The sequence below is a fragment of the Labrus bergylta genome, chromosome 5, assembly GCF_963930695.1.
Source record: "Labrus bergylta chromosome 5, fLabBer1.1, whole genome shotgun sequence".
Taxonomy (NCBI): domain Eukaryota; kingdom Metazoa; phylum Chordata; class Actinopteri; order Labriformes; family Labridae; genus Labrus; species Labrus bergylta.
In genome coordinates this window covers 18,231,693-18,259,655 of record NC_089199.1, presented here as the reverse complement: position 1 = coordinate 18,259,655, position 27,963 = coordinate 18,231,693, and the positions used below count along the sequence as shown (strand labels likewise).

Genomic DNA, 27,963 nt, shown 5'->3' with positions numbered 1-27,963 from the left:
GTGAGGCTCAGTCTTGGGCTATGTTAGGTCACAGATGATTGTGATGGAAGATGATAGGAAAGGGGGGGATCAGTAACCTCTGTAGTTCAGATCTGCTTGGCTGAAACGCCAAGTGAGACTGTAAAGCTTGGACTCATGGGTGTCTGAGAGTAGGCAGGATGTGAAGCCAGCTCTGGATTGTGCTCTTTTTCATGCCGTTCCAGTGTAGAGGACACAGGGTATGAGTCTGCACAGGGGACCTGAGCTGACCAAGAGTGACTCCAATGTATTTTTGTGTGGTGCTGATACCCTGCTGTGAGCTCCTGGCCCCCCTGCATACACAATACAATAAACCAGTCAAGCATGGAAGCACAGGCAGACACAGATGAATGGCATGCGTTAGGTAAGCTTGCCCATATAAGCACACAATCACAAAGACACACTTACACACATGCACTCCAACCAGCATTCTCCTCTCTGCTGCACTCACTTAACCATGAAGTGGTTAAGTTGACAGTTCAATTGCAGCTATGCTATATAGAAACTCCTCTCACTCCTCTCATGTACTGTAGTGTCTAACTCTCCTAAAGTGGACACAGATTGATTTGTTCATTTACCGCTGAGGGCAAAGCGCTTAAAATCTTTCTCCTTTTCTATCAAAATCTAAAAAAAGTATCCGACATGGACCATTGATTCCATTTAACTTGAATGACAACTCTTAGGGGAGAGTTTACATCTTGGCAGATGGGTGACTCACAACCAGCTAATGGCTCATGGAAAGTAGGGTTTGATTTCTGAGGCCCCATACTGTGTAAGCATTGCAGGGAGTTATCAAAAAGTCACAAGTTTTTGTCACATGTGCTCCAGCGGGACACTCAGAGAATGGCCCACTTAACTGCTGCTGTCTGTCCAGAATCAATGACCCTGACCCACTCTGATAGCAGAGCTTTTAATTATTATGATGGGAGTGTGACAGCACAACCACCTAGCTGTAGTTTGAACAATAACTTTTGGACCTTGGAGTTACATAACACAACTTTGAAATGAAAAATGAAAGAAGCTTGTACTTTGTGAACTTGTCACAGTTTTGGATATTGTATTGTGGCTGTCTCTGCCCGACATTCAGGGATTCACTCCTTTGCTGGTTTTGCTGCTAAGACGCCACTCTCTTAAGCTTCCAAGAAGGTGCTATGCTCTGAAGCAGTAAATGGGGAAAGCACAAGCGAGTGTCTCTCTGGAAGAGTCAATAACTGATGTGTGTTATATGATGCTGCTATAGACCTGCTAACGTTTCAGCAGCACTTTTATTTCTTAGCTTCTGAAAAATATTTACCTTCAAAGGTAATAACAATTAAGGTAGAAGGTTTAGAGGTAACCCAACACTCAACCCATTACAAATATATCCAGTAACAAGTATCTCGTCTCAGTGCACTAAAGGCTTAGTGCTTCAGGCTGATAAAACAATCGAGGAAGTAGTAACCAGTAGTGTAAAAAAATATATAATGTTGTCAGATGTACAGAAAAATATAGCTAAAAAAAAAAAACATGTACATATTGTTACATGTCTGGACATGTGTAAAGGGGTGAATAACTTAACCTATAGCTAACGGAAGCTCACCACCCATTAGTTAACTAGTCTACTCTTGAGGGCTCGCTCCCTACCAGCTGCTAGTCTACTCTTTCCTAGTACTGGAGCTATGTCAAATTACTTCGCTAACACCCTGTCGAGAAGGGAAGACTTATATAACCGCCTAGCCCTAGGATTATCTGCCTAACATTCATTTCTAGAATAATTAGATTCAAGTATAATCCTGGATTCAGGACCCTAATAAGCCCCCGGAGAGGGATTAACTGCAACTGTCCTCACTCGGATGCTAGGTGTGTTTGAGGTGTGAAGTAAAAGTCAGTAGAAGTGTGCCGTGGTGTGTCTGCTCATGCTTACCTCCAGAGGTTCACGCGGCGTCCTTAAGAGGCTCAGGTCTTTGTGGTGTGAGTGACTTCAGTCAGAAAAATGGTTTCAAAAAGTTTCAGAAAATTTACTGAAAAAACTTCAAAAGATATTCAAAATTCCAATACAAATCAGTAAAAGTAAAAATATAAAAATGTAAATAGTAAAATACAAATTCAAATGTTTAAACCCGAGCTTGTAGACACTTGAGGTTTTAAAAGATCTCGGTCTCAGAGACTAAGTCCCAAAACAGGGATTTAAAAGTCAGAGTGACGTGGATCCTTTAGTAAAAGTAAAAAAAGAGCCCCGATCAGTTTCTCCGCAGCATTTTTAGAGCCAAACTGTCTCTTTTTTCCAAGATTCTGTAAAACCTCGACAATGCAGATTTGTAGAAGTGTTATGCACCCAGAAGTTTGTTTGTGGTTTTGCTTAAAGTATGGCACACTTATCCTGACCTCACAGGTGCATAGGTGCCACGGATGTGTGCATGATTGACAGGATATGTAAAAGCAAAGAAAGTAGTTATGACTATATGACATATGAGTTAAATGATAAATGAATTAAATGATAATAAAAGAAAAGGTTAATATGGTAAAAACAAATTCAACAATTGCATAACTCTTTCTGATCTTTCAGCAATATTGAAATCTGTAAAATAGTCTCACTAAATGTGATACCAATTTCAATACACTGAAGAATACGCTAATACTGATTGTAGGAGACACAATGTTTATTTTACCTTTTTTTTAAGCTTTTTATTCTTTAGTTAGATCACCAAAGGTGATTTGGACTGTGCATTATTTCATTATTCCTACCTGTTCAGTTGTTCAGTTGTGTGGCTGGAGCCAAACAAGGGGGAGTGGGTTTGAATGTTTTCAGTTGATTTTCAACTTTGTCCTTCGTAAGTAACTTTTTAGCTTTGTGTTGCATTATTTTTCAGTATTTTGTAGAATGTACAGTTGGAACTTCTTTGGACTTAGATTTGATTTTGCACAAATGCGTCACAGATAAAAGGCCACTCAGTCTCGTAGTGGCATATCTTAGTCATATTCACTAGACGGAGCATCTCACTGATATGATTACAACAAATACAAGTAAACTGCAGGTAAACACTGATTTCTGGCATTTTGCTGGCTTTTACCAACATAACAACCCCCTCTAGTACTGCAATGTTGCTGCATGATAATGTCCATGTGATGGTGGACTTGACTGTCATACTTACCAATATCTGACACCTCATATTAAGATTTAGTCTGTTAAAGAATCCCAATAATATTTCATACAACTCATACCTTAATCCATGTGAATAGCAAAACAAATGTAAAACCCTTAGATTGGCAATTATAGCACCTCTGGTACAAGTGCATGTCTGCCTTGAGGTCTGCAAGATGGTGATTATGATTGGAAAATGAAACAAGACGTTCTTCCAACACCATACAAGTAACCCAGTGTTTAAACGTGTGCGGGCACAGTGTTGGAACAGATTGTCTTCTCTGGTAGATCCCTCTCTGCATTGTCTGTATACTATATATTGTCAATAATAGTCTATAGCCTCAAGCTATAATTGCCTAAACTTCAGCAGTGATGGTAGCACTATTACACGTGCACGCATGCACCCACATACACACACAACATATACAAAATACATATTCTGTATTTTTGTGTATGCAGGGTTTTCACAAAGACCTGCTAACCATCTACCAGTTTGGAGATATCAGAACAAGACTTCAGTAATGAATATAGATTTCGTCCTTGCCTTGGAAGCAAATATGCACGTCAATGCACACATGCACACAAATAAACACACAGGTATACAAACACCTGTGCACCGCTATATCCGAAGAGAATGTGATTATACAGTCCACTTTGTGTGTCGCCACCCGCTTGACAGATGCATCTGCTGAGCAAATCTTGATGGATTTTCAGTCTGAATTCTAAATCAAAACCACATTTTCCCCTCCCCTTCTTTGCTGTGAAAGCCCTTCATGTCCGCCATGCCTCCTGCCGCCACCAGCAATCGTTCATTGACAAAGAAAACATTGCTTTCGGTTCTTATCTTCACCGCATGTTGAGTATGTTTGATGAACTGGAGCAACTTTTTATTTTGTAGTAAGAACACCTCATGTCAGATGAGTTTGGAATATTTTGACATGACTTTCCCATGGCACAATTATGTTTTATATAGATCGTTTGTCTTTCTTTGTTTGTCTTCCTTTTTTGGATTGAAAAGTTTGTTTACTTCTCTGACTCCTCATTCACCTCAGTCTACCTCTGTTGCTCTGTTAACTTCTTTGTGCTTGGCCCGTCAACTAACAGAGGTGGGACGAATTTTAATTTATTTCACTCGGCTATGAATATTCAGTGTAAACAGAGCAGTTTTTATGCATGGCTGTTAAATCTCATGTGTGCATATTAGAGGCATAATTTGATATGTTGGCTCACTTGATATTAGCGAGTTACCTTTCTATGAACTTTTTGACGAGGCAGGTGTGTGTGCGTGCGTGTGTGCGTGCAAAGGCAGGCAGCCAGAATAAGTTATGCTGGTGCATTTTGTTTTTGTGATGGGGTATGAAGGAGAGAGAAAAAAGGGTATCTATAGATCTAGTTATTAAGTCTGCATGCTTGATATCACTTTGAATGTGCCTGGCTCAGGTATCCTTCATTTGAAGACATAAACATTTTGCTGGACATGCTTTACATAATTATTATTTTTTCCCTTGGAAGGAAAGGGGCTTTTTTTTTAACGGTTACTGGGGATTTTCAAGAGCCCTCGAAGTCAAGTCCCTGAGGCGTTCACACTGCTCGTCAAATCATGTGTAAATAAAAGTAGCTCAAGGACCCTGCTGTTATGTGTCCCTTAAAGTGACTCTTTTCAGTGCGCTTATTAAATCCCTCACTCCCGATGTGAGCTCAGACCCCCCTCCATGCTGGTAGTCTGTGATCTGAGCTAGCTTTCTTTCAGACAAAAGCAGGCTGAGATTGTATTGTTGTTTAATCTCCCATTTGATATTGTCACAGCACATTGCTTTAGTTTCAAACAGAGCATGAATTAAGGGTTAAGTAAATACACATTAAAATATCTTGTACACTTTTGGGCAATAAGCCAATGTATGACACTCTGAGAGGGTCAAACAGCGTATCATAACAATCCACGTTTTTATCCAATTCTTCTGTAATCCCACCGTGAAAAAATGACCAATTTTGCAACTGAATTGGAAGGCAGAGGCTGCATGATGTAACGTTTAGTCTTACAGGAAAGTGTGTTGGAGAATGCTTGGGGGAAGCAGGGGAGGCATGCACCAGCAAACCAGGAGGGGAAAATAATTTCAATTCACCTTTCCTGAAATCCAGTAGCATTGGTTTCCCATTGTGCACTGATGCACAGAGGAGAGTCTGTACACAGCAGTCTCTGCTGGATGGACTCCCAGACATATCACCTGTATTTACCCATCACCAACAGTTTGGAGAGACATCTGACATACTAGACCGGAGCCAACGATATGTTTGAAGTACCCTGTGGCGAAGGCAGTGGTATTTAAAAAGAAACTTTGGGAACAAACAGGAAGTTTATGGCCATAAAATCCTACCCTGTGTTTAAAGCGTCAGAATTTACATAAAAAAGGAAGTCTTAATATTTGGTTCAATTTGTAAAACTCTCATTTGGCAATAGTGTAGTAATATTAGACAGGTTTATTATTAAAGGTGAGAACAAACGGCTAGAGTAACAGTCATGAGACACTGTGTGGCCTAACACACATGCTGTTATTTGGTGTGGCTCCACAGTATTTCTGCTGGTGATATCAACTGTTCTGCCGTCTCTGGCAGGGTGCAGAGAAGCATTTACACCTCCGACTGGGCCTGGCGCTGGTGTATGAGATCATCGAGAGAGTACCATATGCTTCTTCACTAACCCAAAACACTGCCTAGCCCGTACCATCTGTCATAGACAGTCCTTCCCACCATTGGCATCTCCACAAGCTGGTCTGAAGACTTTCTCATCCACACTCCGCATTTTACCCAAGTCATCCCTCATACTCTCCTCTCCCCCATCCTGACTGGTTCATGTGCCAATAGAGATGCATCATTATGCTTTCTCACTTAATTGAGTCACTGTATTTAGTCACTATGCTGTCTCCATGTAATTTAAAGGACTTTTACTTCCTAGACTGTGGCAGCTGGTTGGCTGAACCGTAGTTAGAGATAGTATTTAACACTGATGTCCACCTTCCATTCAGGAAAAAAAGTCATTAGTCATTTGAAACAGAAACTTAAAAATACCTTGCCTAAAGAGATGTCAGACTTCCATATCTACACTTCATAATCATATCTCTGAGTACCTTGTCAAAGTTTTCCACATAGATATGGAGCGGCCAGGTTTGTGGTTTCTGAACATGTGGTTAAAGCTATAATTTGGAAGCCTGTTTGTACTATTATATATTGTTCTTATTATTTTGGTAAACTTGCTTAATCAAATTTAAACATGTTGTAAATTAGTGTAAAGTAGAATTAGGCATGCTGTGAGTGTCAGTCCACACAGTCTACAGAAGTAACATTTAAATCCACTCCACTGGGGCGGCAGTAGCTCAGTCTGTAGGGACTTGGGTTGGGAACCGGAGGGTTCAAGTCCCTATGCGGACCAAAAATGGAAATTGGTCTGGTAGCTGGAGAGGTGCCAGATCACCTCCTGTTTTCCGTGACCCGTTTTCTGCGTGACCCTTTTTGATTCTGGCAGAAACAGAAATGGTAAAAGTTTATGAAAAGCTGAACTTGTTGGAGAGCACAGCAGCTGGCTGGCAGGGCTATTACACCAAACATTACAGTGGAATTATGCTCTTTTCCTATTGTAAGGTCTTTCTATTTTAAGTCATTAATATTGCTCTTTGGCTATATGGTTCAGTTTGTGCTGTATGAGATTATGATTTCATCGTGCCCAGTATTAGTCAGCCATGAATGTGGCACAGCTAAGAGCCCTGTGGGGAAGTGAGTCAAAAGCTCGAGCTGCTCCAGTAGCATTGTGCAGCCATCAATATGTAGTTGACAACAAAGTTCTGCTTATTTCAGCAAGACAATACCAAACGTACTCCTACATCCTCCTGATCTTCCTGCAGTCCCGACTTGTCACTGTTTGAAAATGTTGGAGCATTATGAAGAATAAAAGAAAAGAAATGACACCTGAACTGTTGATTAGCTGATATTCTAAATTAATCCAGAATAAAAGAAAAGTTGGATTTAAAAATGGAAGTTGGTCTGGTAGCTGGAGAGGTGCCAGATCACTTCCTGAGCACTGCCGAGGTGCCCTTGAGCAAGACACCAAACCCCCCTCCCCACCACCAGCTCAGGAGCACCCGCCGGGAGCAGCTCTGTCTCTCTGACATCTCTCCATTAGTACTGTACATGTCCATAGGATTCTGTTTGTGCATGTGTGTATATTTCAGCCTATGTGTGTGTTGCATGACTTGCAACACAACGCAGTGTAAAAACAGAAATTTCCCCTTGCTGGGATCAATAAAAGTAAATCTTAATCTTTAACTGTGCATCCTTTCAATCAGTACACCTTATCTATTATTTCACATACATGTATTGACACCCTCTCTCTTTTCAAAAACATGCCATGCTAATGGATAAACAACTGATCAATAAGAACTGAGTTAACTTATGCAACAAAAAATTCTCATCCTCTGTCTGCATCGTCAATTAAAATGCTAATATTTGTCAATCACAGAAGATGGATATTATTCCTTACTGAGGGTGGATGTCCTCACACATGCTGAGCACATGCAGGGGATCCTCACTCATTCATTTTCATAGCGTGAAAGAAAAAAGAATCAAGACAGTTAAGGATGCCTTACAAAACATGACCTCAAACATATATGTTTATATGAAGACCATTGTCAGTTTGTGGTCCTGCTGAAAGAGGAGATCTAAATGCCTGAAGAGAAGAACATCAGTTCTCCAACACAGGTTAGAATAAGGCGGGTTCAAATTGATTTTAATAAGTGAAATGTTACTTCTTATTCATATGAAAAGTGACAGCCCCATTCTGCTGATAGATGAATCTAACATGCTGTAGTTATAGTTTATTGATTTCACAAACTGTTAGAAAGCCTGTACTGTAGATTTAAAAAATATTGAACCATAAGAGCATGATACCAAAAAGTGTTCATACTATAAGAAATGCATGTGTTAATGGCTGTTCATTTGTTCATTTTTGGTTGAAGAGCAGGAGACACTTTGAAGTCCTGAAGTAGGTGTTGAATAACGATATTTTTCTGTCGCCCATCAGAATCACTCATGACCTGGTTCCTTTTTTCCCCCAATTTTATCCTAACACTTGCTAAGTGATAAAGCCATTATCTGGATGATTCTGGCTCTAAATTGCATGTTTTATTAAGGCCATTCCATGCTTCATTGAGCTGTGAATTGTAAGAAGCAATGCAGTGCTATTATTTCTCTCTGTGTGCCTCTTTCTTTTATTCACTCAAGTTCTGCTCCAATTTCTACCTGACAGTAATTTCATTAAGTTTGTATGGCCTATGTTCTTTTTCATGTATTTCTTTTATACCCAACTCTCTGTGTGATATCAATCCTGGCTCACCAATGACTAACAGTGTAATAGTTCTATGAATCCACAGCTCTACTTTACAGCCAATGGACACTTAAGCTGCATAGTTTGGATAAGGTAATATGTTATTCTGTGTATATAGTATTCATTTTCATCTACGGCTAGACAAATACAACAAACATGGTCAATATAAAGATAATGCCCTGACCTCTCCTGACTTTACACCCTGTCCCTTCGTTCACAGCTTTCACCAGAGCAGTCTTGTTCACTTCAACACTTCAAGTGCCTTTAAAGACCACTTTCATCTTCCCCCTCCAGAAAAAGAGGCAATGTCTCTGGTGAAAAGCGCTGACAGGAGCAGTTAAAGCCAAGTAGAGGCGGCTCAACCATGGCCCTATGACTTCAGTCTTTGTCAGAAGTAGTGAGGGAGAACACACCCTCTTTAGGTTTTGTGTGCGCCTGTGTGTATGTACACTAGCAAGAGACAAGGGTCCCAGGTGGCGTTGGTGGCACAGTGGTTAGTGGCCACTTCCCATGTATGGAGGCTATGGTCCTCCAAGCGGGCGGCCCAGGTTCGAGTCCAACTTTGGGCTCCTTTCCCGCATGTCATGCCCCACTCTCTCTCTCTCTCTCCATGATTTCCATCTCTATCCACTACCCCATCTCTCCAATTAAAGCCCAAAAATAAATCTTTAAAAAAGAAGAACAAAAGAAAACAGGGGTCTCAGTTAGCTTAAAAGTGCACTGGAGTTTGGTTGACCGTAGGTACAAATGCAGTCCGAACCAAACAAGTGAAGTGAAAAACAGTGCATTGTGGGTTGAATTTGGTCGGATATGTTGTTGTGTAAAACGGTAATAAAAACAGATAACAAAAAGACAGCAAACCAAATGTTGAAACTTAAAAATGTCATAGTCCTTGGAAAGATTCAGTGCCCTTTTTGAATTTAATGACAGCAACATGTTTCAAAAAGTTGGGACAGTTGCAACGAAAGACTGGAATGTTGTGGAATCAGTTAGGCTCACTGGCAACAGGTTTGTGAATAAAAGAAAATTTGGATTTAAAAATTACAGAAATTGTTCTCCTCATTTTACAAAAAACTTTTGTGTTGTGTTGTATTGAAACAAAAAAACGTGATGCAACAGAGTGCTAAACATGACCCGGTCCCTACTGTGTTTGGAAATGTGCCGCTGACATCAAGTTCAAAATGACCATATACAGTACTTTTCAATAGACATTTGATATGTTTTCCTTTTGCTTTTTTCAAATGTATATGACATTTCAATCATATTCTATTTTATTATGTTCCACGACCCGCCTTTTGAATTCTAGGTTGTTGTTTTTTGGTTTCAAGAAAAAAGACAAAAAACCTAGAGCACAACACAGGAAATACTCAAATATTGTGTACAGACCAACAAAGAAAATGAAATTAAGACAACTGTGTATGTGTTGTGTTAGTTTAATGTGGGTGGTATGAGTGTTTGTTCTGTATGGTTCTCTGGAGGTGTAGTCTATCGCTTAGATAACAAGATGGAAAGAAAAGAAAATACTTAGAATAACAATTCAGATCAATTAAGTAGATTATGGATCAATTATTTGAACCTGCATTTACCAACACCATTACTATCTTCAACAATGATAATAATTGAGGTAATGAAAGTTGATAAGAGCAGATTATTTGTAAGTGCCTCTGTACATGAAAATATAAGGGTTGTCTGGTTTCATGGAACAGAAGTCTGTGTATATAGATGAATAATTAAATCACTCAATCTTACCTGTTCACTGTCTTTGGAGTGTTTTTGCACATTGTTGTTATGGCAACAGTTTAATTGTTCATACCATTTGAAAATGTCTTTGTAGCATGTTGTTCAACTTAATTAAGCCGACAAAATGAATTAGGCTTGTGTTTGGATTTGATTGGTTCATACCTTGTCCTTGAGCTTCTGCTTACACTGAGTTAACATCTTTTAAACTTCTGATGTTTTATGTATGACCACTTTGTTAATGAAAACATGAAATATATGAATATGAAATATTCTGAAATTGGAATGATTTTACCGTTTTCTTTATTTGTGTTGAATACTGGACTATCATAATAGTAATGTTTACAAGGGAGACACATCTTTTCTTTGAGCACTGATAATAGGAAATTGGCATATATAAAACATTTAACTGTGCTTTTTCATTTGGCCAGAGTGTGACACAAGTATTATTTTAAAGGTCACATAATATCCTCCTTTTGAACCAGTTTCTGTTAGTCTCAGAGCCCCCCAAAAACATGCCTGTGAAGTTTCTTCCTAAAAATCCACTCTGATCCTGTATTTTATCAGGTCTATTAACCTCTTTATTTCAGCCCTGCTCAGAACAGGCTGTTTCTGTGTCTGTAGCTTTAAAAGCAAATGAGCTGTCTCTGACCACGCCCCTCTCTGGAAGGGGATGTCGCTCAGGCTTTGTTGCACCATGCCCTATCGTTTACGGTAGAAAGGCAGACTCAGAGGTCAGAACAAACACCTAGCTGTGGGAGAGTCACCCACCTGGGGGAAGAGTTACTGCCCTTTGTGATGTCACAAACTGCCTGTTTGACAAGTGGAGCAAGCAAAAACTGAGAGGATGGCCTTTTTTCATAATTGGGGGGGTTTGTAGACAGACTAGAGACACGTATACCACCATGGTAAAGTATATTTTGCATATAATGTGACCTTAAAGATCTTTGTAATGTGTTGGGGTCCTTTAATATAACTATTAACTGCTAATATCAGGTCAAAACAACATTTCTCTTTCTTATACGTTTATCCAAAAAGCTCTACTTTCTCTTTGTCCTTGCCTTCCCCCTTTCCCGTTTAGCTAATCAATCTATCATCTCCTTACTGCTGTCTACAATATGTTCTCATTTCACTTTTCTCTTTTCTGTTCTTTTTACTTCATTCAGTTGTTGCAGTCATACCCTTGTCCACTATAGAGCTCCCTCAAGCTTTGTCTGCAGGGCTAAACTCCCCTCTATGGAGTTCCCTCCTGTTAAATACACATGCTATTACACCAGAAACTCAGTGTCCTCTTTTTGCCCACTTTCATCACATTAAAGGGAAATAAGTAAATGTGGGTAGATAGCTGGGGAGAGCTGCAGCTTTCCTTACCTCACCACCTCATTCCCTGCAGGGCTCTCGATGATGGACGGAACAGCTCCTGCTCCTTCAGACAGCTAGCTCGTCACACAAGGAAGACAGATGTTAGTGTGCAGTTTTGCTGTCTCCAATACCTGACGAGATAAAACCCACCTGATGGGAAGACAACATCTGAAGGGGGCTAGTGTGAAACATGGGGTTATTGACTTGGACACTGCAGCATACTGAAAAAAAAAAAACCATTGCAGGCTGAATAATGACTGCAAATATTTGCATATCATAAACCATTTTGTTCTCCAACAAAACACTGCAATGAATGGACACAGACATTCACTGTTCACATTACTTTGGCCTCTCTGAGGATCTGTTGTCATCAAATACATTAGCTGACTCTTATAGGTCTCTCCTTTTGCGAAGAAAAAAACCCAGCACACATCGGAAATTGTCTTAACAGCTGTAAATAGGCTTTGCAGGGTAAAGCTGCCTGTCTCTCAAAGAGCTGATTTCTGTAAGCCTCTTAGTGTTTCCACCTCCTCATTACACACCCTAACCTATTCATGTCGTGGGTGAGACATGGAATTACTTCTCACACATTGCCTGTATCATATTAGGATGATGCTAATGTGCCAGTGGAAGTGAACATGCAGTCTAATGTTTGTTGACAGTGTGCTCTGCATATTTGCCGGCTTGCCTTGTTTCATGTTGGAGTTAAGTCAAAGTTCATGTAGGAATGGGAAATGTACTATACTGGCCTAAAATGGACCATTATAATAGTGTTATTTTTCTCCATCCATTAGGCACCCTTCATTACTCATGGAGGAAATGGCATTGAAAGTGCTCCTCTTTTTCACTCGTCGATCGGCAGAAGCATATTTTTGCTTTTAGAAAAGTTTATCTGCTATTGTTCACGCTGAACCGATGAAAAATGTTCGTTCAATAATGAGAAGTGGGAACTTGTGTTTGTGTAGACTCTTGGCCACTCATTTAAAATGTATTTTTTTTAAGGAGATTCTCTAAAGCACTCTGTTGTTTGCAACCCAGAGGTAACCTTCTTGTTAAATGTCTCACATTGTGGCTTAGCGCAACTTAATGTTGTTGCACAGGCTTCATTCTCGAGAAATGATTCCCCCTACAGATACCCCTGTGGTCATTTAGAACCCACCGCTCAACAACAACATTATCATTACTGTCACCCCTGTTGTTGTGTTGCAGTGTAGAAAGTCTTAGCCAGCGGTTTGAACTGCACCTCTCCGTCACTGCGAGGAGAACTGGGCCACCTCAGGATGTCATTAGAAGTGCTGTCCCCAACTGAAAGCCAGGTGGACTTGTCCTCTAATGAGGAATCAGCAGTCAGGAAAGCACCGACTGCAGGAGGTGACACACAGAGGTGCCGCTGTTGTTACGGGACGCTGATATGCTCGTCCACTGAGTAGAAGTGAGATGGCATCATTAGAGGCAGAGACAGACGCAGGGACGGTGGGCTTAACCAGACAAGACAGTGAGATGGTAATGATATATTTAGTTGTAGCGCGCGCAGAGCCAAATTGTTATCTCTGATTTTTTTTTATTTTTGTCAAACTCTCTTTGTTTGTCTCTTGTTATACAAGTCCTAATATTTACTCTTAAAGACTGCCTGAAGCTTGCTGAATTTGTAAAGGGTCGTTAGGTTTTTATCATTTTCTGTTCACTCTTCAACCTCAACCGAAAAACCACAGATCATTTTTCTAAGCCCTTAGAATTCCAGAGCCGTTGTGTCAAAGTGGATTGGAACACTGATGGTTTTATTTTTTTCGTTTGGTTCACCTGCTATCTCCGCATGAATGGAGACCCGTTTTCTGCGTGACCCTTTTTTGATTCTGGCAGAAACAGAAATGGTAAAAGTTTATGAAAAGCTGAACTTGTTGGAGAGCACAGCAGCATCCACGGAGAACAAATAAAACCTCACAAGGAGTCTTAACCTTAAACACTTAACTGTTCCATTTGCTGCTTCCAAAGGTGTAATTAAAACATAACGTGCTGGCAGGGCTATTACACCAAACATTAAACTGGAATTATATTTGACCTTTTTTGTACACATTCAGGGGAAAACAACAGCATGCCATATTTAATTGTCTGCTCTTCTCTTATTGTAAGGTGTTTCTATTTTCACTCATTGATATTGCTCTTTGGCTATATGGTTCAGTTTGTGCTGTATGAGATTATGATTTCATTGTGCCCAGTATTAGTCAGCCATGAATGTGGCACAGCTAAGAGCCCTGTGGGGAAGTGAGTCAAAAGCTCGAGCTGCTCCAGTAGCTTTATGCAGCCATCAATATGTAGTTGACAACATAATTGAAGTTATTTAAAGACACGCCATGTGCCACTCGATGGAAGCAAATGGAAGCACAGATTGTTGTTCTTTCTACGCATAGTCCTGGAATACCCCTGAATAATGCATTCTATTTCAGCTGCTGGAAACCTACTAGTCCAACAAAAAAATACCAAGAAAGAATATTTAGGTCTCCATTACTTATTTGAATAGCCTTGTTCGCGATTCCAGACTCTCTATTCTCTAAAGACTCATTTCCGCCTGTTTGGCAGCAATCAAAACTCTTCCTGCGTTATAACCACGAGGTGTGCTGTCTTTATGAGCACAGATGCTGAAAAAGTCTTCTTTAGTGGTTTTCCCCTTAAGTGTTAATGACATTTATCTATAGGAGGGCTCCGGCTCTCTGTGCTACGCTAGTGTTTGTTTCCTCTCCCATTCCCAAGAGTTTTATTAGTCTACCCATTTAGCCGCCACATTACTTTCATTTCTGCACAAATGCACGCTGGGGATGGTCGTCCTGATCTTTTCCTCCTTTAACACAGATGGTAGCCACATCTTTACACTCTCTGCATTGGCACAAAGCCCACATCTGTCCCCTACCAGCCAGTATCCCCCTCATGACGCAGCCTCAGAGGCTTAATTAAAAGTCAGACCTAAGCCAAAATTCCTGCTAGCCACTAGTGGACTACATGGAAAAAGAGAACGGGGTGAAACGAGAAAAGGTCTTTCTAAGGAGGGAATGAGACAGAGGGTGGAAAGGACACTGATTGTAGAAGTAACAACCTCCTTGCCAGCTGCTGTCACAGCAAAGCAGACTAGGAGTTGATTTGTACTCATTATTGGAAAATGAGTGTGGCCTGGGGATGATGACCACATTACTCCCATCGCATGTGATATGACTGGAGATGTTTTGCAAAGTTAATCCCCCCCCCCCCCCCCCCTGTGTCCCCAAGATATAGAGAAATAAATGGAGATGGAAATCTTTCTTTGCATCTTCACAGTGGGCCATGAAGGATTCTAATGGAAGTGGAGGAACTGATTATGCAACCACAGCTCCCCCCCCCCCCAAGAAAAGTATTTTCATTCAACTAATAACCAAAGCACTTTCTGCAGGAGGTAATTCTAATTATCGAGGCTACGGCAAGTTCAGGAATGATCTCTTATGTATCTCTGCTAATTATGCCTTTACAGGAATGAAAACATCCATTTAAGGACGCATCTTGGACAATATAAACGGCATTTTTCTGTCCGCACAGTTAGAATGGAATGCCCTTTATTAGAGTGACCTCTTAAGTGGAGTGCACACTACAAGATAATCTGGCCAATTGTCGGCCTGATTCCCTCCTTACGACCAAAGTCAGCAAAGACCCGACTATCTGATGGATCCAACGATTATCTTGCCAGATTCTCCTGTGGTGTGAGGTGTGTTAAGAGTGTTTGCAACCTCCCCAATCTGCTCGTAAAACGATTCTGGGCCGCCCTGATTTGAAATCGTAACTATTAAAAAAGTGATCAATATTTACGATCAGAAATCCTGTTGTGTGGGGAGAACACAGAGGAAGACCGAGCACGGACTCTGGGAATTTTCATGTGGAACAGAACAATAGCCAATAGGGAAGCAAGCTGACTGAAGCAGGAAGCACAACAAACATTACCATGGCGACCAGCAAACGCGAAGCATAAAGTTAGGTGGATGTCATAAAACCAGGACCGACTTGTTGATTTTCTGGCACAACCCAAGTGTTTATATCATGTGTCCTGTAAAATCAACCACAATACAATGAATGTACCAGCTAACAGCTAGCCACATTTAGCTTGACCATCATGAGATTGATAGTTGAGACTCTGGTTGTTGGTGAATGAATTGGTTAGAGTGTGGTGTGCTCAATTGGTCATCTCTTTGGACACTAGGACTGAACTGTTAATCTGTCATGACGTCGTGTGGTGTCTCTCACATTTTCAAAATCGTTTCAGTTTTTAAAAATCATGTGGTGTGTGCCAGGCGTTAGTTTACAGTTTTAATATCGCATCATCCATCGCATAAAAACCTCAATCTCTGACACTAAAACTGCCTTTCCTTATTAGCTTGAGACATGCACCCTTTTTTGCCCTTGTTCATTGCGCTGTCTGGGTTGAACATAAAAGACAATGACTTGTCTCTGATTCTACATACTGGTGCTCCTTTTTCACCCAATCCCCACTCTGTACCGCACTCATTAGGGAGCAACCTTTGTCTGAGTGTTAGGGGCCATCTCATGTCTGTCGTATTACCAGATAATGGTGCACCCTGCTCTTCACCATGCCCTATGTTTGCTGTGATCTTTGAGGACATCGTTATGCTCTCCATGTGTTCACACAGAGAGCTGAGTTTGGTTTTACAGCGATATTCTTCCTGATGAGAATCGTAGACTTTTTAGTTATGTATGTATGTATGAATCTTTTTTTCCTCTCATTGTATGCCTCAGTTGAAGAAGTAAGCTTGTATTATCAGCACATTGCTTTTCCAGTGCCAATTCACAACTGCTGATATTGCAACAAGATCTTATTGTGTGCCGCATAATGAGCAAGTTCTCTATCAATTACTAGTGCGGCAGGAATGAACACCTGCCTTGTTCTCACCCCATTAACTTCCCTGGCGTATTACATGCCTTTTAATATATTTAATATGTCTTCGGTTTAGAGCCATTTCTTGCTCTTTTTTTTTTTTTTGCAAGGTCCTCATTAATATGTCAATTCTTTCTGCTCACCTCAAACAATGTAACCCACCTATTTTGCTCCATTCTTGTTCTCTAGCTTGTTTCTTCTTTTTCTCGTCTTTAAGCAAAAGTCATTTCCTTTGCGCGGTCCCTCTCCGCTGCACATGCCCGCAGGACACTCTATTTCATCTCGCTTTGAACTCTTTTAAATTTTGCGCAGTAGCAGTTCTTTATTAACATATTTATTCATTTATGAATCTTCTCAAAGCCCGTTGCATATGAATACACCTTTATTCTCCCATTCTCTCTCTTTGCTCCCCTCCTACCCCCCCCCCTCAGCTCTAAACTCTCCACAGAGAACAGGTCTCACTAATGCAGTGTTAGTTTAATCCCTGCCACCCTGTCAGAGGCTATTTTCTCTGAGGGCCTTTTCTTACTACAGCAGCAGTGAGCACAGCCAGACTTTTAAGACTCTCTTTTCTCACCAGCTGTGGACATTTTCCACTTTGATTGTATAGTTTTTCTTGTGTGTTTTTTTTTTCTTTCTTTTAGCCAGTCAAAGAGGGCGCTTGCCTCCAGCCATCAAGGTCATGATGTCTTTCCAGCTATCTCACCGTGGATCATCCCCTTCCACTTTTCCTACCACCCACTTCCCACCCTGATGGCAGCCACCTGTCAATGGCTGAACTCCCCCACCTAGATAATAATAACCTAGCCAGAGACCATCTTTCATCAAGTGTCCTCGCCCTATTTGAATAGAGGGAGATTGTGGGCAGGATGCTGAATAGACAGCTGAAGGGCCTCCTCCTGATGTGCGAGTTCTTGCGCTGTGGTTGTGACAGCAAAGGGGATGCTGGGTGGTTACACAAAGTGAGCAAGGTCATGTGAAAGCTTTTCAGTCATGCAGATAAATAAGTCCTTCTTGCATTCAGATTGTGACAAAATGCCATCATAAAAAATCACCAGTGAAACACATAAAATGGATACGCTTTGTTGATTGTAGTTTTAACTGAGATAATTTTCTTTTTTGATTGGAAACGGGCATTAATAGTTCCCAGAAGAATGTGACCAATGTCCTCTGATGTTTCCTCTATCACCATCATCAGTTCCAAATTGTTATCTATCATAATACTTAAATATAAAAGAGAAAACCTTCAACACAGAAAATATTCCCAACAACACAGAAAAGAACAGCAGGTTGGTGTTTGAAGGCACATCTGGAGAAATTAACCTGCTGACAGTGAACTTTCAAAATACTCTGTTTGCTCAACAACACTATGTTAGCATTGTAGCAATTATCGCAAAGCCCTTTTGAACATCCTTAGAGAATTGATAACATAGCTGAAGACGGTCCGTTCCCTCTGTAAGACCTTTCTGTGCATTACAGTGAAGGTGCAGTGATTCATACACATTGTGATAAGTGGTGCTGGGGTAATTCTTCTACTGTTTGTTTTGCTAAAACTTGGCATCGTAAACTTTTTCAGACCTGATATAATTCCTGATCTTTTCACATTTCGTCTCGTCTCCCCTCCTGCCTTCAATCAGATAGACAGATAACTGGCAGACTCGAGGGGCATTCGAGGTGCTGAGCCTCTAAAGTGCTCCGACTCTCTTTCTCTGTCTCTCTTCCCCTCTGTTTATCTCTCTTTTCTCAATCCATCCCTCTCTGTCTTTCAGATGCCAAGGAGATCGTGCTGAAAGCTCAGATTCTGGCCGGTGGCAGAGGCAAGGGTGTGTTCGACAGCGGCCTTAAAGGAGGAGTGCACTTGACTAAGGAGTAAGTATGCCCCTCTGTGCATTTTCACACTATGAGTTATTATAGAAGATACATTCATTGTTTTCCTTCCACGACAGCAGCTTTTAAACTGACGAGGCTCAAACAGCTCTCTGAAGATGTTTCCTAGACTCAAAGGCACTGTCAGGATTACTTGTGCTGCAGATAAACAGTTATTCTGTCTTGCAATGTCTCGTTTTTTTTCGAGAACTACCCTCAATTATGTGTTGAAAAGTTTAAGTGTTTTGCACCCCTCACTGAGTTTTCCTTCTTCTTGTTGATATGGTTTTTGGCTCCTTATTAGGGTTTATTGTGTTTTAGTCTCAATTCACAAAGTGTGTTGAGTGTAGTCCTCCACTGAAGGCTCACTTTGAAAGCTTGTGCATTTTTCAAAGGGCTAAAAAAAGGTATATATATATATATATATATATCTTAAAAAGAGCTTTCCTTTGCTCAGGCACCGTGTTTCTCTCTCTCTCTCAGCGTTCCATGTACTGAAGTGGTGCTATCTTTTTAGTAAAGGTCCCTATCTCTTTCTGTCTCCTTAACCACAAAAAGGTGATTTATGACAATTGTCCCACAGATGTATCATCGTCAGCCTACTTCAGGGTTTCGGAATGGCCGGAAACTTTTTTTCACAGTGAGATATGCTGAAGTTCGTCGTCCCCAGACAGTGACACGAGTGCACAGTTCACCGTTATATCATCTATCAAAGAACGAGTACAACCCCTGGCTCCCTTTCTATTCACTTAGAGAACCCGAGCAGGCATACAGCATGTGGGCTGCTGTTACACAGAGTGAATAAGTAAGGGTTCATTCATGGCATTCTGTAGATTTACCAAAATGTGCTTTGTCAGGATAAATTACATTACCTACTGTTCTAACATATTCCTATTTCTTTCTACTGTATATATGGTGATGTATATTGTTACTGTGTATATTCAAAATATATACATAATTCCTCCTTCTACATACTGTATCTGTTATCTCTCTTCACGTTATAAGAGCGGCTGTAACACCAGCATTTCCCCACCGAGATTAATGAAGTATCTCTGATTGTGATTGTTATTATCCTCCTTTGCACCCCTGACATTTTTTTAGATAGATTCAGCACATTCAGGTCCTGGTATTTTTTGGAGTTCTCTTTCATGCATGCACCTCACAGCAGGAGATTGTCAGGGTCACACGCCCTCTCATTTAGCTTAGTTTGGGTGAGGATCTGCATTAAACTTACAAGAGGAGAGTTCAGAATTGGTGAATGTGTTGATTTCACTTCACTATGCATAATAATTCCTCTTGTTTTAATCTCTTTCAATTTCTCTCTGTTCTTCCGTGAAGTTCGTGCAGGCTGCATGTTTTTTATGTATGAAAAGGTGCTCTATAAATAAAGCTGAGTTGAGTTCCACAGTAGAAACACAAGAGGATAACACGTGGTACAGACAAATTAGGTGAGGATTTAAGTCGGACCAAAGTATGAAAATTGGTCTGGAGACTGTATAGGTGCCGGGTCACTTCCGGAGTACTACCGCGGTACCATTGAGCAAGGCACACTATAACAGCTCTGAATAGCGGCTCATCGGCAGCAGCCGCCATGCTGGAACTCCTGTCTCAGCCTAACTTTAAGTCAAGCTAAGGACAGGCTGAGAGCGGGAGCTGAGGTGGGCTTTAAGCCTAATGACAAACAGTTACATCATGCCCACCTGTCAATCATATCAGCTATGGATAACACGTATCGCTCATAAAATCAAAACGGAACCCTTTAATAAAAAAAAAAAAATCACCACCCGTACAGTGTGTGCCCATGATGACAATAACCAATCAGACCTATTTTGTTTTTTGTCCCAGATTGTAAACACATTTATTTCTACAGTTAAAACTATCTTTTTTGCCTGTGTGTGTATTTGACATGAGGGGATCTTGGAGCCAGCCTCAAGCGGACACTAGATGAGCTGCAGGATTTTGCACTTCTGCATAGTGTGCATTATTTAAGACAGGAGGTTTCCACTGACCAAAGTTTCCTCTCAGGGATTAATATAGTATAAAAAATAAAATAAAAAAAGCCCGCCCACTCTAATGCAGTGGCTGTCCGGACTATTACCTACCTGCTCTGTTTACCCATTAGCTCACCTCAACTTCATGCTGAAATATTCCTAAAGTGCTTGCAGGAAAGGCTTTGCATAAAGACAGAGTGACTAAATTTAAAACCATTTGAGTCCACACATGCTGCTGAACAATGTTGGAAAACTTTCAGGAGTACAGTGCATGTGTGGACGGAGCTTATTTATGCACAGAAAATACTGAGATATATCTCTCTTCAACTGAACAGAACTCCAGAGAGATCAATCATTTTAATCAGGGATTGTTTTGTAGATGAAGAATTGTTTCTTTGAGAAGCAGCCTGTTTGACCTGTATCCTCTCTCCTTCAGCCCTGCTGTGGTTGGTGAACTTGCCAATAAGATGCTGGGTTTCAACCTGACTACAAAGCAGACACCGAAGGATGGAGTGAAAGTGAAAACGGTGAGCCACTGCAGAGACTAAAGGAAAGACAAGAAACATACTTTACTCTTTCCTGTTTGTTTTTTTCTGACCCAATTTCAAGGCATTTTGAGTCCAGTAATGCAGTGCTGTAAAATTAATGACTCTGAGGGAAGTTTGGCTCTTTTTTTTTTTTCTTTTTTTTTGAAACTTTGTTTAAAAAGTAGCTGTCCACTGTTGTTTACTCTGGTGTTTGCTGGTTGGTGTTATGGCTCATTGCATAAATTGAACCTGGCCCACTGTGAATATAAAGTGCTTGGTAAACAACTGTTTCTATGTGCCACTAACAAGCAGGAATATCATTTTCTCCACTCGCATGCTGCATGCTGTACGTCCTCAAAACAGACATTTCCAGGTGATGAAGCGCTGTCAGTCTGTGACTGGTGTGTTGGTTACGCTCGCTTTCTCTACCCCTGCTATCCCCAAAATCCAGCTCCTACTCCTACTGCCGAGTTCAGGTGGAATCAAATGAGTGTCGCACTTGTCATTTTTATAGAAAGCACCAGCAGAACAAGACATTTACAAGCTCAGAATAAACAACCCGCTTCATATGCTGAGGACAAAACGACAAAATAAATTGTACAAACTTGAGATAGATGTGAGCTAGAGGAGATGGAATCATCTAATCTCTCACAAAGAACATCATCTTCAACCTGCAGCACTGAAATCAGACCTGGCAAGAGCAGCCGTTGACTGTCCCTAAAGGATCTAGCACCGTAACATGGTAGTCACAACCTTGTCTGTCAGGCGTCAACCAAAGCTTTGCTGTCAACCTGCCAATGGAGCTCACATCAACCCGCAGCCCATACTGCACCCTAAGCAGAGAAATAGCACATGGAAAAGGCGCAGCACCTTCAGCATGTGCATGGATTTGCTGTCATGGACCTGATGGAGGGAAGAGGAGGGAAGGGTAAGGGAAAATGAGACAGGCGGTGTAAGAGATGGTTGTTAAAGAAAACTGCAGGAGACATGGAAGGGGGATTTGAGGGTAAAAGGGAAGAACAAGACAGAGGAAATAGAATATATTTAGATAGAGTGAACAATCAGACTACAAGTCAAACAGGATAGAACTTAGGAGAAAGTTTGAGTGACTGGAAGAGACAACATTTGGACAAGGAGATAGGGCCGCTGTCTGTTAACACCGAGGTAGGAGAAAGCTATCCATCCTCGTTCACTGGGCGATAGAGTGGAAGCTGAACATAAGGCCCCTGCATGTTCAAACAAACACCTTATCCAGGAAACCTGCAGCCCATTAACCACCACACAACTGATAGTTCCTGTCTGTTTTTTTTTTTTCTCTTCTTCCAAATTAGATTTGCTTGCTTGCTTCCCTGTTTCTCTGTTTATCTGCTGGTCTTTCTCTCTGTTTGCCTTCCTGTCTCTCTGTCACAGCATGTGAGCTTTTCTTAGAGCTTTGCTTCATAGATTCTACTGATCTATGGTCCCTGCCTATTTGTTATCCATTATGTGTAATGTAGTATTTAATGTGGTCCACCTTTCTTGATGAAATTCTGTAATTTGACAATTAAAATAAATGAGCAAAAGTTTGCCTAATACTGAAGGGAAGTCAAGAACAATGTAAGTATTTAAATAAAAGGGCTAAAGAGGTAATCGTGATGTCAAGCTGATAGCATATTAGCATCTCTTTTCTCCCGCTGTGGCATGTGCAGGTGATGGTTGCGGAGGCCCTGGACATTACCAGGGAGACCTACTTTGCAATACTGATGGACCGCGCCTGCAATGGTCCCGTCATGGTGGGAAGCCCCCAGGGAGGCATGGATATCGAGGAGGTAGCAGCCAACACCCCAGAACTCATCTTTAAGGTAAAGGACTTTAGTTAAAAATCGTCAATCAAAAATGACACCTGGTGAATTATGCTCCAGGCGGGGACAGAGATGTACATAGTACTTAGATTCAGATTCTTTACTGTCGAATAAGGGAAATTTGTTTTTTAAGCAGGAACACACAAAAGACAACAAATGAACATTTTTACTAAGTTAGTATGGACAATATGGAGATGTTCAAATGTACAATTAAAGTGCAAAAAGAGCCACCTGAGGGCTAATTACTATTTGATATACTTATTAAAGATGTACGTCTTAGTCTGTTGATTTGATGCAAAAACATAATAGAAATGGCCAATAATGGACTAACAGAATAAACATCCAGTGACGTCAGTTTTAACTTCAGAAATGGTTTATGTACGTAACAGTGTTTATTTAATTAGATCATTTCTTATGTTTAGAGATGCTTAGATAGTTTCATATCACCTCTGCAGTCTGTGATGCTACAGTTGTGTCAAAAGTCAGCGGCCTGTGAGCTCAATCAATTTAGTCCAAATGATCAGGACATCAAGGGGGCGTGCCATGACACCTGTCAATCATCATGCTACAGTGCTGGGGGTGTAAACAGTATGCTCATTTGGAGATATATAGTGTGTTTATTCTTGTTACTATTAGGTTTTAGTTGCTACTCTAGGTTTCACCCAAGTTTAAAAAAATCTGTTGTGAGTTATTTAAAGAATAGTTTATATTTATTTATATATAATTTCTTAATATAATTTATATTATAAGAAATGTAGAGCAAAGCCCTACTGGCGAATTTATACCAGCCGCCCCTGATCACAACACAGTATGTAGCTAATATGTACTTATAGTCTTTTAGGAACTTAAAAAACCTTTGCTCTATCCTTATCAGATATCTGATCAAAGTTTCATACTTTGAAATCCTGCAAGAAAGGGGTCAAGCTGTTCTCTGTATTTTTCGTATTATTTTACTGAGTTTGTTGTAATGTCTTCATGCAGCAGCTGAACATGTGCCCATCGATAGCAGCCACACACTGATTCTTAAAATGAAGAAACAACAACAACATGCAAACACTCGGCCTTCTGTGTTTTTGTACTGCTGTTAACTGGATTCCAGTTACAAAGCTCACTCCACCAGTACACCTTACTTGGCAACAGGTTCTAGTTGTAGCTAACAGATGTCAAATTAAAGCCTTACAGATGGAGTTGGCCTGCACATCCATTTTTTTGTTTATCCTTCTTTTTCTATAGTGTACAGATGTTATAGCAGATTGTAAAGATCCTGCAGAGATTGATGCCGTTTATTATATCCACACACTATTTCAGATTGTAAAAGCATCACCCAGCTGTCTTGTAGCTATCTAACACAGACACGACAGAGCAGTGCACCTTTCTAAATCGTATTAAAATCTACATTGTCCAGATCTAGTTTGTTTAGAACGGCAGCTGCAGTTTTATACTTTATTTCTACACTGCCCTGAAATCCTCCAGCCGATGTAATACCTCTGAAATAAATGATAAGAGAGCTCCTCTATCTGAAAGTCAAAGATACAAGGGTGTAATGATCATAAATCTTCAGTTTCACTCCCAACTCTCCCTTTCTCCACGTCTGGCAGCTTGCCACCACTTAATTACGATGTCGGCAGTTTAATATGAACATCCGCTTTGTGTCACATTAAAGCCCCGTGTTGGAGCCTTGTTCTCTCTCACTCCTTTTCTCCTATTGTGTCTCTCTCTCTCTCTCTGTCTGTCTCTCTCTTTTCCATTTTGCTGCGTATCTTATAGGAAGTCGTGGATATATTTGAAGGTGTGCAAGACGAACAGGCACTCCGCATGGCAGCTAATTTGGGTTTCAAAGGACCTCTGCAGAGACAGGTAATGAGCCCGCTGATGGCTTCAAAGTCACAACGCAAAGAAGGGCCAGACAGATGTACAGTTAGCACGCACACCAAAAGACAGGCATATACATCGTCAGTCACAAACAAAAACTTGCTGTTATTAGTTTTACAGAGTCCATTTGTGAAGTGTCATCATTTCACCAGGCAGACTCATTTGCCGCACGGTGCTCCACAAGGCTGAAGGGGTGGAAATTCAGAAATGCCACCATTGTTTGATAGAACATGAGACACAGAGATTGTGTTTGGAAACCATGCAACAAGAAACAACACTTCTCTCAACGGGTGACCTGTTATTCGAGGACAATGAAACATAAAAAAAGATCCTGTCACCGTAAGTTTAATGAGTTTTGTTCCGACAACATGAGCTAGTAGTGCCAAGGAAGAAACGCCCAGAAACACAACATGTTCACATTCACAGTGGGTTTGTGTGTGCTTAGACGTTGGGTTTATTTCAAAGCCATTTGTCTCTTGGCATCAGATCACTAATTTGTTTTATTTTCCACAGGCGCAGTGGCATGAGAAATCAGATTAGCTTAGGATCTTAACACACGGGATACATACAAATCATCCAAGTGAGTCTGTTTCTAAGAAGCAGACTTAAGAGTCAAAGGTGTTTAAGCTTCTGTTGCATCCCATTGTATGTGTGCCTTTCTTTTCAGAATACTGAATGGGCATTGATTTGAAACGGGCGAGAAGACAAAGCCAGAGTGATTGGTTAAGTGACTGCACTGTCAGTGTGTTTCTCCTTGGTTGCTGTGATTCAGCTGCCAGATTGTTTGATTCAGAGATAATGGAAAAGAAAAATCTAAAATACCTTTTCTGTCTTCAAGAGGTGAAGGATGACAGTATCTTCTTGTGGACAGACGTGTTTGTGGTTGTGTGGTAAACAGAGAAAAGACAGTAAGATTAGTCGACTGTCTGAAACTGTGCATTGACTCTTATAAGTCAATGCCATGTCACCGCTGTCTGTATTACTGAACAACAGCAATAGAGATACAGCTGAGATCACTTTAAAAAGGGGGCTTTAAAGGAAGAATGTGTAACTTTTTCATCCATTAGATGTCGCCCTTGAGCACTAGCATTAAACCGAAACAAACTGCTGTTGGGTGACACCTCCACTATTCTGAATCCTGTACCCTCCTCCAGCGACACACCGCCAACCCCTCTCTACTTGCGCTCACACGGAGGAGTTACGAATTAGAACGCACCATAATTAAGCACCATTAAGTAAAAAATTGACCTTTGCTCGAGCAATTGCCTGTGGCCTGCATTGTTGTGTTAGCAGGCTACTGTTAGCACACTTGGGTTAACTCATAGCTCCATATTGCACATAAATTGACACGGACTGACCGTGATCTAAAGACACTTATGTGACATGCAAATAAGCAGTGAGTAGGCCATGTTATTCTTAGCTAGTCCTCGACTAATACTCAAGGCCGTCCAGTCCCTGTAAACACGGCCCGACGACAGAACAGCTGGCTGGACTCATGCTTCTCACTCATTGTCATGACTCAGAGAGACATTTACAGAGGATATACTTGAATTCTTCTGTATTATGTGTAAAATGTTGCACATTCTTCCTTTAAAGAAAGGACTTACGTGATGATGCAATTCAATGTAGCTATTTTCATTTCATGTGTTCATCTTTTACACTTCTTTGGCATCTTTGACTGTTTGTATAGATGAATTCCTACAGCCATTTTGTGGGTGCTGCCATCTTTCGGTGGTGCCAAAGTTGTAGCTTGTCACGACTGTGAGAGCAGCTGAGAACTCCACAGGTTCTTTCTTACTCCTTAACATGGTTGTATAAGGTAAAGTTACAAGTTACAAAGTTACATAGAAAGTCATGTTATTTCAAAGGAACTCTACAGGGAGAGGTAATGGGCCCACTGAAGAAAATATCTGAAAGGTCTGCAATGAGCACAGCAAAAGACAGGCAGACACATCATCAGTAACAAACTGACCAAAATACTGCAGAAACTCTCTACCTCATGTATATTAAGTTATATAAATTAACCTGTCTGTTAAATAATTACACATTTTATTATCATGTTTATCAACATTTTGCACTGTTGTCTCTTTTAGTCTTGTACATATTGGCTGAGGGACTGCAGACGTAAGCTCTAAGCTAACTCTGGTACAATACATCAGATGGTAACATTTATGTTTAATATTGTACATCATGGTCCCTTTATAAATACAATTCAAAAAATGAATAACGCTGATTCTGAAGCTGATGTTAGAAGGTAGAAAAATTATCAGTTTTTTGGACAGCTCGCTTTCAAACCCACAGCTGTTTGAGAGACGCCATTGAAGTAATGCAACTTGTCAACTTCCCGTTTTCCGCTGGATTCGTCTATACATCCTGTATGAAACAAGGCACCCAATATAATATGTTTGAATCTAACAACAAGGAGGAATCTACTGACATTAGCATCATTTTATATAAAGAGTGTTAGCATGTGTTGACAGTTTTCACAGTAGAAGAAGAGAGTCTCTTTTAGCACAAAGACTCACACATTCCTATAAAACAAAGTCGGACAGCATGATGTTGAGGGTTATTTGACATGTCTTATGGAGCCTGAGTGGGATGTTGAGTGGCTTTGGTGGTGCTTGCTGCGTCGAGCTGAACCATCAGGTAATAACTGTCCTCTGTGGACCTCATAGGCGGCTGATCAGATTAAGAGGCTCTATGATCTGTTCCTGAAAGTCGACGCCACTCAAGTCGAAGTCAATCCTCTTGGCGAGACTCCCGAAGGACAAGGTATGATGTATCATGGAAAAATTCCTGTCTTTGTGTTCATGTGAGTGTTCACTTGTCCTCTGTCTTTCTGTGTGCAGTATATGTGTGTGTGTCTGCACGTATCTTTGTTGGTGTTTTAACCCGTCATTGTCTGTCTCTAAATCATGTTAGCATGTGTTAAAGTTTAAAACACTTTAACAAGAGAATTGTTAAAGTGCTGGAACAAGCAGCCATCCTTATCTCTTATCGTGGAATACAGGCTCACTCTCTCCTCAGGTCTGAATATATTTATGTGAAGAGTAATTGCAACACATTGACGTCAGTTTCTTGTCAGCATGACTTTGTCTGGATCAAAAACCAAGTGGCTTCAGGGAGCAGAGAGAGTGTGTTGGTGTTTGTTGAAGATTCCTTGTTGTTGATGATTAACTAAAGTCTGACATCAGCTAGAAATGAGGAGTCACAGTGAGAAATAACTGCTGCAGCTACAGACACATCACACTGCACAGATTTCTAAATAAAGACAAAACATCAGATCAACTCGATTTAAACACGTTCTTTTTCACTCACTGTTTACATTCTAAGCTTTAGCAGTTT

The 27,963-nt window shown here is 40.7% G+C and overlaps 1 protein-coding gene across 1 annotated transcript in view; it reads left to right on the top strand.

Annotated features, from left to right (window-relative positions):
• The window catches only part of suclg2 (succinate-CoA ligase GDP-forming subunit beta), a 106,807-nt gene that overhangs the window by 24,140 nt on the left and 54,704 nt on the right, over nt 1-27,963 (top strand). The window contains exons 3-7 of the mRNA XM_020633129.3: nt 18,291-18,390; nt 20,815-20,905; nt 22,594-22,746; nt 24,514-24,603; nt 27,294-27,390. Coding sequence (XP_020488785.1) covers nt 18,291-18,390; nt 20,815-20,905; nt 22,594-22,746; nt 24,514-24,603; nt 27,294-27,390 — 531 coding nt within the window. The remainder of the gene's footprint in view (nt 1-18,290; nt 18,391-20,814; nt 20,906-22,593; nt 22,747-24,513; nt 24,604-27,293; nt 27,391-27,963) is intronic.